This window comes from Montipora capricornis, chromosome 8, assembly GCF_036669925.1.
Source record: "Montipora capricornis isolate CH-2021 chromosome 8, ASM3666992v2, whole genome shotgun sequence".
In the NCBI taxonomy this organism is placed as follows: domain Eukaryota; kingdom Metazoa; phylum Cnidaria; class Anthozoa; order Scleractinia; family Acroporidae; genus Montipora; species Montipora capricornis.
Genome location: NC_090890.1, coordinates 9,992,052 through 10,004,551, shown reverse-complemented (window position 1 = coordinate 10,004,551; position 12,500 = coordinate 9,992,052). Strand labels below are relative to the sequence as shown.

At 37.2% G+C, this 12,500-nt stretch overlaps 1 protein-coding gene across 1 annotated transcript in view; it reads left to right on the top strand.

The window, feature by feature from the left end:
* Window positions 1–684: 684 nt before the first annotated feature.
* Window positions 685–12,500, top strand: part of LOC138014379 (sperm-associated antigen 4 protein-like) — a 16,969-nt gene continuing 5,153 nt past the window's right edge. Inside the window, exons 1-10 of the mRNA XM_068861440.1 lie at window positions 685–853; window positions 1,712–1,957; window positions 2,183–2,212; window positions 3,185–3,261; window positions 4,977–5,075; window positions 6,636–6,726; window positions 7,392–7,435; window positions 8,341–8,461; window positions 9,076–9,191; window positions 11,864–11,926. Of these exons, the coding sequence (XP_068717541.1) occupies window positions 790–853; window positions 1,712–1,957; window positions 2,183–2,212; window positions 3,185–3,261; window positions 4,977–5,075; window positions 6,636–6,726; window positions 7,392–7,435; window positions 8,341–8,461; window positions 9,076–9,191; window positions 11,864–11,926 (951 nt within the window). The 5' untranslated portion in view covers window positions 685–789. The remainder of the gene's footprint in view (window positions 854–1,711; window positions 1,958–2,182; window positions 2,213–3,184; window positions 3,262–4,976; window positions 5,076–6,635; window positions 6,727–7,391; window positions 7,436–8,340; window positions 8,462–9,075; window positions 9,192–11,863; window positions 11,927–12,500) is intronic.

Here is a 12,500-nt window from a genome sequence, read left to right as displayed (position 1 = left end):
AATATAATTTGCTTTGAATTGAATTAGGCAATGATAACTTCAACTCAGTTCAGTAATTTCCAATTTTCATTCAACTGAATTTGTTCTCTGTTAGATGATACGCCAAGAAAATCAAACAGAAGTGCTAGTAAAATTACCTTGTCGCAAAATACCTCAGATGGTACTGATGGCTCCTCCGCAGGATTGGACAGACGATCATCAAAAACGCTAAGGCCTCATAAAAGCCGAGAGCTAGACAATGACATAACAAAACACAATTTGCCGGCGGATAATGACAATTCAAGACTGGATCCTCAACATCTCTTCGGTGAGTAGAGGATTTACTAGTACTGAGGTATTTCAAATTTATTCATTTTCATAACTATTTCCATCATTGCTTATTGGTTCAATATTAAGTGTCAAATAAATAATTGTTTATGATGCAAAAAATCATTTTCAAATTGCCATAGTGGAAAGTTTTCCAAGTTTTCCCTTGTTATCATTTATAAATTTATCTCTTTAGTTGTTCACTGAGGTTAAGTTTCATCATGTCTTTTATAACGTCTTAATCTGTTGTCAAGACTTCGACCAACTCCAGTACTAAAATTTCTGTAAAGTTTATTTGTATAATAAGCGGGAATTGGTCAATATACGCCCGTCCCCTAGCGGGAAAAATATCAATTCGCTACTTTGAAACGAGGCACAAAATTCGCGCGTTCGTTGAATTTACTGTTTCCTACCAAAGATTCAAATCTTAACTTCTATAACAAAATCGAAATAACTCTGTTCCGAAGACGATTTATTATCGCTATGAGCATAAGCAGGAGAAGTTTACGTTCCGATAAAGACGTGAATCTAGAGATGCTACAACTAGGTGAGTTGTGTAGCAATTTTTTAAAAAGAATTTTAAGAGTGAGTCACTTAGTAAACTGTCTTACTTCTTTTCAAGAATAATACAATTAAGCTAAAATGTACGAGAATTTTGATTGAAATTTAACATTAAGGCTCCATATTTTTAACAAAAATTGGTTTGAGTTCATTTTGAAAGCTGAGGCTTCCCGTAATCTAGCCTCATAGCAGAATGAATTTTGAAAACTTGGAATAACTATAGGCTTGATTATGAATACAGGAGGTACTAAAATAACCCCTTGGGAATTCGTTAAAACGTACAATTGATTGTTTCCTTTTTCTTAGTAGAAAACTGTGCAATGCAAAGTGGTGTCACCTTCCAGAATTTTTTTAAGTAAAGAAAATAGAAATTTGTACAGGCACTTTCCACTATATCAAATTGTCTTCCATTTTTATTTAACATTTTCAGTGATATAGCGATGTATCTCGAGACGTCACTCATTGTTACTAAATATGCTAACCAGAACCCAGTTAGCTGTTGAAACAATAACTATAATCTTTTGTTCCATGGTTGGCAAATTTGGTTGTCAAAAGAAATGTGACGTCAATGTTTGTAAACAAGAAATATCACTATAATTCTTGGATTTCACATGACGTCACAGCCGCCATGTTGGTGTCCCCAAACAATGAAATGATGGCCATGTTGGTGTCCCGATCCAATCCTCTGGGAATTGAAAGCTATTATTATGCTAACGTCTTCTTTTGTTTTTGTTGAAAAACATGGCTGTTGATCACGTGAGTAAAACCCAAGAATTAGAAGGAGCATTGACAATTTCTACTTTCCATTTTACATTTTAACCCGTGTGAATTTGATTTCTGTTAGATGATACACCAAGAAAATCAAGCAGAACACCAAGTAAAATTAGCTTGTTGCAAAATACTCCTGACAGAAAAGATCAATCCTTCACTGAATTGGATAGACAGTCATCAAGATCTCTTAGATCTCGCAAAAGCCGGGAGCTAGACAATGACCTTATAACACATGATTTTCCGGTGGATAATAACAATTCACTGCTTAACACCAGTAATATTATCAATAATTCAAGATTTGATCCTCAACATCTCTATGGTGAGTAAACTAAATATGTAATTTTGAAAAAATTTTATCATTTATTTTGTTTTACGTGTTTATCAATAATTCATTGCTTTCTAGTCCTCAGCTGTGTGTGAGAAAAACATTTTCAGCTTATTTTGTTTTGCTCAGCCTGAGGAAAATTGCACTCAATATGCCTATTTATTTTATTTGGAATACTAACAAGCTTTTAACCAAAATAAAGATTTTCTTTTTTGTTAGGTTTGGATAATCCTGAAAATACTTTGCCTGGTAAGTGTATGATCCACATACATACATACATACACATTCTTTCTTTAAACACGATAAAATTTAAAAGCAGTGACGTGCTTGTGGGGTCGTGTGTTATTATACTAAAAATATTACATAAAATAAAATGTGTACTATGTCGAAATGCTAGTTTAGATAATTGAGATACAAGGTAGAACTATTTAAGAATTGACACCTGCAACTAAAAAATAATAAACGGTCTGTAGAAGAGACTCAAAAACATTTAAAATCATTATAAAATCTAGGGAGTGATTGAACTGACTGGGCATTCAAAATAATATTTTTAACGTACGTGTCTTTCTTAACAATGCGGAAGAATGTCTTGAAGTTGTTTCCTGTGTAATGGGTGCATACATGTTCCATAGGATAGCTTTTATTTTACGCTTTCATGTGAGAGTGCGATTTCATAGATTTTACTCTGTCTAATGCCAGATGATTTTGCTCATTAATGAGGGGCTGCTTTAGGAGTGAATTGGTTAGTAACCCAAGGAAGAGGAGGAACCCTGGTGATTGGGCAAGTGACAATACCAAGTTTGCTTTCCCAATGGGCAAGTTGGGCATGCCTTCAAATGCAAAGGGATGTCCCAAGGGTGCTTTTGCTACCTTGAAAGGAGATGTGACAGTCAAGTGACGTGCCAAAACTTGTCCCTCCAAGGAGAGTCACCCTGATTCAAATAAATAAATAACTTAAAACTATTAAATTCTGATTCACAAAAAGGAAGACAAGGGTGCTTCATATGTGGTCCTGTTGTTTTAAAAAAAGATGCCACTCAGCCCTTTAAAACTTGTTATTTTATTGGATGGGAAAAAGGAACACAACAAGCTTACTTAAGCTTAAGGTGGCTTAGATGCGCTGATAGACTGTTAGACTCTAATTTCCTCACTCTAGTGTAAGATTTGCTTGAACCTTGATCTATACTTAGTTTCTGAAATTATTTCTTTTATTGTTTTTAGATACAAAAGACAAAGAAAATGTAGATAAGGAGTCAAAGAACAAGGAACAAAGCATAGTGTTTAAAATAGTAAAAAAGGTGGGTTACATACATGTATGTATATCAATCATTCAAAGTAATCTAACAACCCTTTGCACCTCAACATCCCTCAGTGTCTCGTATAAAGTAATGTCTAAGACTGATCATACCTTTCTTTAATGACATTTTGAATGTTTTAACCCATATAGAGCAGTTTTCCCGGGAGCAATAGAACAAAATATCACTGCTGTTGGCCATGTTTATCTAAGTAATGTCTATTAGTTCAATGGAGAGCAGTTGCTATGATCTTTAATTATGACCGCTGAGAAATTCTGCTTATTGTATGTTAAAATCATATTGTTGGCAGTAGAAATCACTGTTTTGAGAGGGAAAATATCCCATTAAGAAGTGTAAGGTGTGAATGGTTTCAATTTTCAGGTACTTTTAATGAAAAAGGATTACCAGTAATTAGCCAGTATCAAAAACACCATAATACTCTGTTTGTCCCTCCTAAATGTTGCAGCATTATTTTTATTTTCTCTTCGGACTTACAATGGTCCTAAGAGAAACTGGAAACAATGATGTGGTGTTTTTGATACTGGCCAACTGAGAGTTTTTAGTATTGGAGACCTGGGCCCGGTTGTTCAAAAGCTGATTAACGCTAATCCCAGATTAAAAATTAACCAAGGAGTTTATTTCTCTACTCCCAAATGCTGTTCAACACTGATATTTGGCAAAACTTTACATTAGAGGAAGTCAATCTTGAAAACAAAAATAAGCAAAAGAAACTTTCACCAAAAAGTTGAAAACATGAGACAAGAGTTTAGGCTAATCCTGGATTAAAGTTAGTCGGCTTTCGAACAACCGGGCCCTGGATTTAACTTATCGCACTACAGAGATGCTACCAGTATTTTTTATTTTAGATAGCAGACAGGCTAGACCTAATTAACAATTAGACCTGTAGCCCACAAAGGCTACGACCTGTGGCCCTTGAGGGCGAAGGGTCCAATGATTATTGTTTTAGTATCACCCAAATAGTCGGACAGAAAAGGCAATAATAAAGTTAGGAAATGCAAGTTGAAAATATATTTATTTGGGAATAAAACGAAAGAAAGCATCATGCTTTTTGCTACTCGAGGACTATTACTAATAGTCCTCTAGTAGTGTAACTAATCAAAATGCAGCATTTGCATTAGTCCACTAGTTGGGTGATACTAATAATTATTAGTATATATACAACACTGGTGAATAGTGCTCTCTGTGTGCACTGATTGGCTAACTCGGAGGTGATTATCCAGGCAAGTACCATTCACCTTCGAGTAGCTGGCGCACCTGATTTGAAATTCTCCACTGTTTTTGGTTCGTTTTTTATTCAACCTGTGTGGCATACACTAAAACAATTATTATTCACCTCCTCTACAGTGAATAATAAATATTGTTAATTATTATGGTCAAGACATTGCATGTCCTCAAATTTCCTTCAATCTATGAACAGGTCTTCAAGTGTTGTCATTAAAATATTTAAAATAGGTCAGCACTCCAGAATTTTTACATGTACATGCAACCCTAAATGATACCTAGACAGTAGAAATGTTCATTTTTCCTGAGTGCCAAATGTGAAGACCAAAGTATGTGGTTTTTACCTGCAACAGAGCTGATCTGCATTTCCATCATTTTTATGGAGAGTTCCTTCTCTGAGTCATCAAGCATTTAGCCATCTCAGGACATGATTAACTAACATGACTACCTTACATTAATTGTTTTCCTTTTCACAGGCTAACATTTACTGGATTTGCTTTGGGTTTTCGATTTTTATGTGGCTGAGCTTAATAGGTTGGATGATAACAATTAACGCTTTAATTCATGACAAGCTGGTAAGGATCTGGTTTATTGTTGGTGAAAATTTTGTGCAACAAATAAGCAAAAATACCCAATTGAAAGTAATGTTTAGATCTGGATTCTGTCATTTTGCTAAGAAAAGGCCTATTTCAGCTGGCATGAACTGCACTAAAATTAAGTTAATTACAGAATGAATTTCAGCCATGAATTAGGGAAGTGGGGTGAAAAACCTATCAATTTCTTCCATTTATTTTCATTTATTGTGACTGCTTTTTGTTATTTAGCTATCATTCTAAAACTTGGAATGGTTCATTCTGTGTCTTCGGCAACCTTCATGATCACACCAAAGTTGTTAACCCACTGATCCCTGGGAGTGATCGAGACTTAACAGATTTTACTCTGTCTAATGCCAGACGATTTTACTCGTCAACTGGGGGTGTCCTAGGGCGTTTGAGGTGTCATTGGGTAACTCTGAAATTTGAAAACTTTTGGAGAGAATATATGAGTCACATAGTGCAGCTCATGCAGATCATCAGAAGATTATCATCATACTTGTTGTACCTTGAGCAGCTATAGAGGCACTGTTGCTCGATAATAATAATAATAATAATAATAATAATAATAATAATAATAATAATAATAATAATAATAATAATAACAATAATAATGTGGTACATTTGGAGAGAACATTAATGAAAGTCATATATATATATATATATATACCGTAGTTTTTCGGTTATAAGGCACATCATTTTTTCTCAAAGAAATTGCTTGTTTGCTACAAAGTCAAGTTACGTCTTATAACCGGGTATCTTCTTGCAACAGGGGCGATTTTGCAATCCTTTGCGCCATCTTGTACGTTAAACTCGTCCCAGTCTTCCCCTTACTACAATTCCAAAATGGTGGCCTCACACCAACGTTCGTGATGATACGCGTGGATGGCCTTCAATTCTTAGCGTTGTACAACAAAAACACTCGCAAGAAAGTACTAATAACAACTGAATTTAAAGTTTTTTCTGTAAATTCTAATTGAATTTCTTTCTGCCACTTTTCTTGTAGACTTTCAAAAGTCCTCAGTATCATGACCGGGCACGGGACCTCTCGCGACTTCGTCGCGCGCTCATCCGCTTCGCGTCCGAAAAATCACTGATCTCCATCGCCAGTTACATGTGAATTCTCCTATCTGACAATTGTTTGTAAGAGCCACAGATATTCAAAACACGGGGAAATGCTCAACTGCAGCAAATTAATTATTGTTAACTTCACCCTACTATCAGACATTGAAAAGAGAAACTGTCAGGTGCTGCTTATGTAAAAAACGTTAATGGATCACATCCAGCATTTTGATTACCTCATTTTGATCTTGCGAATTGTGCCTGCAAACATGATTGGCAGTGGTAAAAAGCAAGACAGTACGTTGGTTAAAATTTGAACAGCACACAATGTAAGTTTAGGAAAGGCAAAGTAACTGGTGTTTGGCTCTGCAGATAGTCCTTCAATAGTAATAATTACTAATGTTATGATTAAATCCATATGGGCTGGTACTTTACTTCAAGTGATAGTTTGAATTGGGAGTTTTACTCTTGTCTTTCAAGGAGAGTTCTTCCCTTGAAAACTTTGGAAAGAAGGAATTGGGACTTAAACAACTGGGAGAGAGACTCAGTAAACTGGAAAAGGGAAACATGTGTAAGTTCAGAAGTTTCTGCCCTACCGGTAAATGTACATCAAAGCATCTCCCTTTACTTATCTGCTACTTCAACTTCCTTGTTCACCTCTTTGTTGAGATGCAACCTCGCAGTTGGCAAATGAAAAATGGAATCCGCTGGCCAGCATGCTAGACTTTTTATGTGCGTAGCACCCTTTTCTAGCACTAACATGCAGATGCTGCTCATTCAGTCTTAAGTGCATGATACCAATAACCTTTTATGGGGATCAGCCAGCGTGTTGTATCCTATACACTAGATAGCAGCAGTTGTCTTGTTGTAACTTTACAGGGGTCTGTGCGCTCAAGCTCATTAATTCTTATAGAACTGTCCTTTCGACAGATAACATTTCCAGCAATGCAGGTTACTTGATAACACTGAACTAAATCAGAGAATCTTTTAACAGAATCCTTCCGATATCCTTTGCGTAGTGTGGTAATTAGCAGAGCTCAGGGGTTTAAAGCGGGGGATTCTAGGTTTCTCATAGTGGGCTGGATGTTGTCGTATAGAACTGCGAAGAAACCACTGTTTATCCGAGATGTGAAGCATGGAGATGTTTGAACTTGGGAGAAACGTTTTCTGACGCAGTTGTTAAATATAATCACGTTGTTGTAAACCTTTCACCTACAAACCCTTGTTTCCTTGCAGTGTGCAATGCACAGAGTTACCAAAAGATTTTCCTAGATGACAAGGTATGCAATAACTGAATGCACGTTTCGGTAGAAAAGAAATACACACGTCATTCAAAATTAACTTAGGTTTCTCGCAAGAAACATGAACTAGCAACCCATCGAATTAAGAAATTGCAACTTCACAATTCGCAAACGACGAAAATTCCTTCGCCTTGGACTACAATAGTGATTTTGCTTTCAAACGTAATTTTGACCTCGGAAGCCCGATTCTCGAAAGTCGCGGAACTTTTCGGGTGCAACACTTCCATCTGTATCTTAGAAACGAAGAGATCTTGAGTCATCAAACTTCACAAACGTTTTGCTTTTTTCTTTCCTGTAAAACATGTTAAATGACCAGTGTTTGCAAACAAGTGGATCGCACTTTCTCAAATGCGTGGCTTTTCGAGCCCGAAAAGTTTTCGAGAGTTCGAGAAACGGGCCCCTGGTTACTTGATAACAACGATTCTGACGGTATCACCCAAAATCTCAAAGCCCCTAAGACATGCACAAAGTTTACGTTAGTACTTCTCTCTTGGGTTTGCTTACCACCCAAACTAGCTCTAAAAGGCCTTCCTCAGTGATAGTAAAAAACACCTCATATTCTTGTTTGACATTCTATTGTACTGCTACATTATATTGTTAATAAAATAACCAAAGCGTGTGCAAATTTAGTTTCATATCGCCGATAAACGCCGATTAGGCCGGCCATACACAAGCCGTAACCGTTTCTTTCAACACGTGTTTTCTTTCCAGCTCACTGGTACTATACAAGTGATATTATGTTCAATGATACATTTATGTCTTGAAGTGAATTAACTCAAACAACTGGTAACCCTTAGATCGCAAAAACATGAAACTGATTTATATAAGTGTTCTTATCAACGGTGACGTTTTTTGTTAATTTGCATATAAAATATTGTTTCTAGGCAGCCGTCAAAGGTAATGGCGGAGACTTGCTCAAATTAATAACCATTCAAATCGAACAAGCTTTACAACGCTGGGACGCAGACAAGATTGGAATGCCAGATTACGCCTTAGAATCCGCAGGTAAACTGATTAAAATTCGAATTGTAAAATTCTTAAAAATCTGACTTTGAAGATCTAGGGTACTTACAATCGTCCAAGGCCTGCAAACGACGCTCAAGCTTTAATTGAACTTTGCTTGGGTGACCACAGTTCTGGACGTGCAGATGAACGAAACGATGGATGTATTTTGAAGTGATAAGTACCGCTTACTGCTTTGGTTGCACTGAGGTATTCCCGCCACGAGCTCTCGCTTCGTTTTGCCTGTGAGAAACTCACACACGACAACTGTTGATTGCTATTGAATTGGTGAGTTTGTCACAGGGGCACCCAACGAGAATATAGTTCAAAACCACTTAAAAATTTCATTGTTAAACGTTTTTTGGTATTTAAACGGTGGATATAGGCATATAATTTTATTTTTATCCCCAGAAAATTTTTCATCTGTTCGGATTTCCCGGCTCGCTGAAAGTCTAGTGATTCGAAAATTGTAGGGATCAAAACTTACCTTTTCGAAAATTTCAGCCAGGAAAAGGCTCCCGTAGGGGACCTTCTAAGGGTAAAAATCAATGTCAATCTCCGTTTGCCTTGTTCATAGTGTTTCTAGTGTCACTTTAACCAAGTCCCGTCTGTTGTAGGTGGTCAGATACACAGTGCATATCACTCACCGACATTTTCAAACGGAGCTCCACAATTCCTTGTGTTTGGTATTCCAATGTGGTATGAAGTCAGGACACCAAGAGTGATCATTCAGGTGTGTTCGTTGTCGGAATTCTTGAAAGCGCTATGTCGTGTAATTTTAGATAACTTCGCGACTCGCAAGATGCCCGTAAAATAGAATGAAACATGCCGGCTGCAATAACCATTACAAACTGTAGCAAAACATAAAAGAAATATAAAAAAAGCCGTAGAGATTAGTGAATGGACAATAACGGACAAGATTGGAACGGATTGCAATTGGGTTTAAGAAAATTCAGACAGACTTTTTTTAAAGTTTACTCGCCAAAATAAAATTCGTTTTTGCCTCGAATTATCTTGGTTTTTTTTTTCGAATTCAAAACTCGTCGTTAACGAAAGAGACTTCCCCGAAGTAAACGATTTAAAACTAAGTTGTTCTTCTCTGTAAGACTGCTTTCGCTTCCCAGAGTCCGCACATAGACAAAAAACTACCTCTGGCCTGTTAAAGGGAACCCCCAGTCCACTAAAACAGGAACATTTCTTTAAAATAGTGAACGTAATGCTCACAATCAAAATTGTTCAAAGGTTTACCAATGGGAGCGTTTGTACCCAAAATAAATAAGTTTTAAAAACGGTTGTTTTGGTTTTCAAATTTCCCAGGCGCCGCCATCTTGAATGATTGTGACGTGTCATGGTTGCTCTATTGTTTTTAAACAAAATCTCTTTGTGCAAATACAAAAGAGCAGCCATAACTCGTCACAATTATTCAGGATGGCGGCGCCCAGGAAATTTGAAAACAAAAACAAGCGTTTTTGAAATTCATTTATTTCAGATACAAACGATTCCATTGGAAAACGTTTGAACAATTTTGATTGTAAACATTATGTTAAATATTTTAAAGGTGTATTCTTGTTTTAGTGGAGGTTTCCTTTAAGAATTCTGCGAGGTTGTAGTGAAGGTCCATTTTTGTTACCAGCGGTTGACAACCACAATTCTTTCAAATTTCCGAGACTGCACTGATTTATATACTTGATTTCCCATGTAATCCATTGTTAGCCGTAGTAATGGAAATGGACCCACACAAGGACAAAGAAATAGTTGATTTTGGTGGGATGGCAAAACCTAGGGTTTGATATCAAGAGAGTCTTCCCTTTACAGCGAAGGAAGGTTTCCCACCCTGGTCAGAACTAAAGAGAGTTCTTTTTAATGCATTCTTATAGATGTCTGTTGAGATTTAAGTGCTACACGGCCATCGTTTTAAAAAACACCCCCTTCTCATCGCTTGCATGATTTCAGAGTCACCCAAAGGTCATTATTTTCGGTGTTGACCAACAGAATCGCGAGAATGGTTTTTGCATCGAGATTGCATTAAATACTCAGCTGAGAATCAGTGAAAGTAAAGCAATATCGCCGTGGTTTTAGGACCGAATGTGGTGACGAAAAGTAATAACGGTGCCCCGCTCGCCGAAACGCGCGCGGATCACCATGGCTAAGAAACTCAAAGATGAGAGAAATTTTGATTTTCGTTATGACGTCATTGGATGATCGTTCGTCCGTACGCAGGTAGTTACGCAGGTACCTTTGTCGCACGGCTGGAACCCGCGTTTTTTTGGCGGGAAATTAGACGGGCTAGAACCCGCGTTTTTTTGGCGCGAAGATGCGTGGGCAGTGTACTTTTGACTCAGCGTTTTAGTAAAACAAGCAAAAATTTTGAAGGAAACCAAAAGCACAAGCAAAGTATTTTTTATGTCGTTTAACAAGGAAGGAAGAGAAAGGAAAAAAACAGTAAGCAGACGACGAGTAAGTGACGCTCAACGTGAAACTGAGAACACGAGAAAACAGGCGAAATATCAGTGACAAACAACAGAGAGAAAGAGAGCAAGAAAGAACCCGAATCGAGACGAAAGTATAATAGTGACAAGCAGCAGAAGAAAGAGTTAGCACGAGTATGAGAAAATAGTCTAAATTATGGTGACGAAAATGAAACGGCGAAAAGAGCTCACTAATTTGTAGGACTGGTCATATGGTAAGCATACTAGGTATAAAAATATCAAAACACAATAACTGAGAAGTTTCGCTTTTAGGCTTGCCTAAATATATACATTATTTAGGATGACGATGATCGAGAATCGATAAATAGAGGATATTACACGGGGGCGAGAAGATATGAATTTTATGTTCGAGTGGCAAGAACAATATCTCACGAGTGAGCGAAGCGAACGAGTGAGATATTGTTCTTGCCACGAGAACATAAAATTCATATCTTCGAGCCAACGTGTGATGTTCTTTTTATTATATGGAGACTAAATATTGAATATTTCCGATTTTATTGTGTTTCAAAGTAGTCAAGTTTTACAAATACGGCTGGGCTTTATAAAAAAAGGCGGGAATCGTGACATACGGAAAATACGCCACTCGGGTCTCGGATGTAGTGGCGTATGGAATCTACGAGTGGTTTAGTTGCCAGTAAAACACTCTCCTCCATATAATAAGTAATTTTAGGTACTGTCGTTATTTCCATGTAATCCGGCCATGTAATTACACTCTAATAGATAGCTCTGTTGAAATATCAGTGCTACACGGCCAACCTTTGAAAAAAAAAAACCGCACAAGATAATTCCTTCAAAGATAACTGAAAGCACTGTAAAAAAATACCTTCACAAACCTGGCACGAGGTGAGCCTGTGCACAATGTTTCATTTCAGGATGAAGCTTACTTTGCCCGTCGGTTCTTTTTTTTTTTCCTCAGCCGGGAAATACGCCAGGGGAATGTTGGGCCTTTCGCGGAAAAGAGGGATATGTGGTGATCAAGGTAAATATGCAATCTTGACTTTTGAATTCACTTTCCTTTTTTTGGTTTTATTTAGGTTTAGATTTAAAGTCTTGCACTTGTTTGTTTTGTTTGGAGTACTAATATTCTGCGATTCAACGGTCATTTTACCCTTGGCTATTTTTCTTTTGGTTAATCGCACAGTTGCACAACCAATCACATTTTTTCACTGCGCGCGTTACGCCAAAAGTGTCGCACCGTAGTCCCGACGAAAGTTCGTTTTTCTTTCCACTGATTCTTTTTTTGCACACCCTGTTTGCAGAACAAGTATCGCTATTTAGAAGTGTGTAACTGTAGTATGGTGCAGTATTTCTTTTCGTTCTCTATTTCGCTCCTCCTTTTTTTTTTCTTACATGCTCTTCAAAGTACGGCACATTGTATTTGAAGAGAAACTCATAGTGCTTCTTGTACCTTTTTCTGAGTACGGCTGTTGAACTCGCGTACAGAATGTGCAGAATGAAATAAAATTGAACATGTAACTTGCAATTGGAGTGGAAGTACAAGTTTTTCTTACTGAGCATGCGCATTAGGTTTCGAGTTCCAATTTTCTTCTTAG